The following is an 838-nucleotide window of genomic DNA, read 5'->3' as shown; positions in this document are numbered from 1 at the left end:
TAAAAGATATATTAAATATATAGAAGGTTCACGAGAATTGTTTCCCAGTTTTTTCTCAGTTTCAGAAAGAAAAACAATATTTGCGAGAAAAACAGTAATTGCAACAGAAACTTTCTCTCCAGATTCAGCTGGTAATAGATAGACAGATATGATTAATAATGTTAACATAATTGGGGGTATAATGCTGGTTATTGTCGCACTAGAAATTTTTCTTTTGCTGTGGACTATAACACCGGCTGTTATGATGCCCTCTTTTAAAATATCTTTTTCTTTAAATGTATACTCCCATTGATTATATGTTGGATTATATGTCACGTTGTACACGAAATTATTTAAAGTTTCTTCCGTGTTAATCTGGTGTCGAAAACAAACAGATATATCACATTCGTGCTCATCAAAAGGATATTTATTAATGTTAACCTTGCAGTAAGTATTGACAATTCTGTCTATATAGAGAGAAGTATTTCCATTACTTGTTAGCGTGACTCCTGTATCTTCATCAAATGTGAATTTTCCTGAAGCGCTATTACATATTTGTACGTTAGGGTACCACACATGCTTTAATTCAGTTTTAATATAACTTACGTTTTCTCTTGCTTCATTCCAATGAAGATTAACATCATTCCACGATAATCCAAGTATCAGATTACTTGTCAGTAAACCTTTTACAACATCAAATTCAATAATGTTCTTTACTTCGAGTGATACATCTACGTATAAAATATCGTCATCACTTGAAACGGGTCTCTGAGACTTCTGATAGTCTTTAAATAACTTTTCCAGTAAGGTCTTTTTTTCTGTCCTTACTCCGATGAGCATTAAAGTTAAACCAAAGATT

The 838-nt window shown here is 31.9% G+C and overlaps 1 protein-coding gene across 1 annotated transcript in view; it reads right to left on the bottom strand.

Annotated features, from left to right (window-relative positions):
* LOC106875110 (acetylcholine receptor subunit alpha) overlaps positions 1–819 on the bottom strand; it is a 2552-nt gene extending 1733 nt beyond the window's left edge. The window contains exon 1 of the mRNA XM_014923093.1: positions 33–819. Within this exon, the coding sequence (XP_014778579.1) occupies positions 33–819 (787 nt within the window). The remainder of the gene's footprint in view (positions 1–32) is intronic.
* Between the last annotated feature and the right edge of the window lie 19 nt (positions 820–838).

This window comes from Octopus bimaculoides, chromosome 15 (genome assembly GCF_001194135.2).
Source record: "Octopus bimaculoides isolate UCB-OBI-ISO-001 chromosome 15, ASM119413v2, whole genome shotgun sequence".
In the NCBI taxonomy this organism is placed as follows: Eukaryota; Metazoa; Mollusca; class Cephalopoda; order Octopoda; family Octopodidae; genus Octopus; species Octopus bimaculoides.
This window is presented reverse-complemented; position numbering and strand designations above follow the sequence as displayed.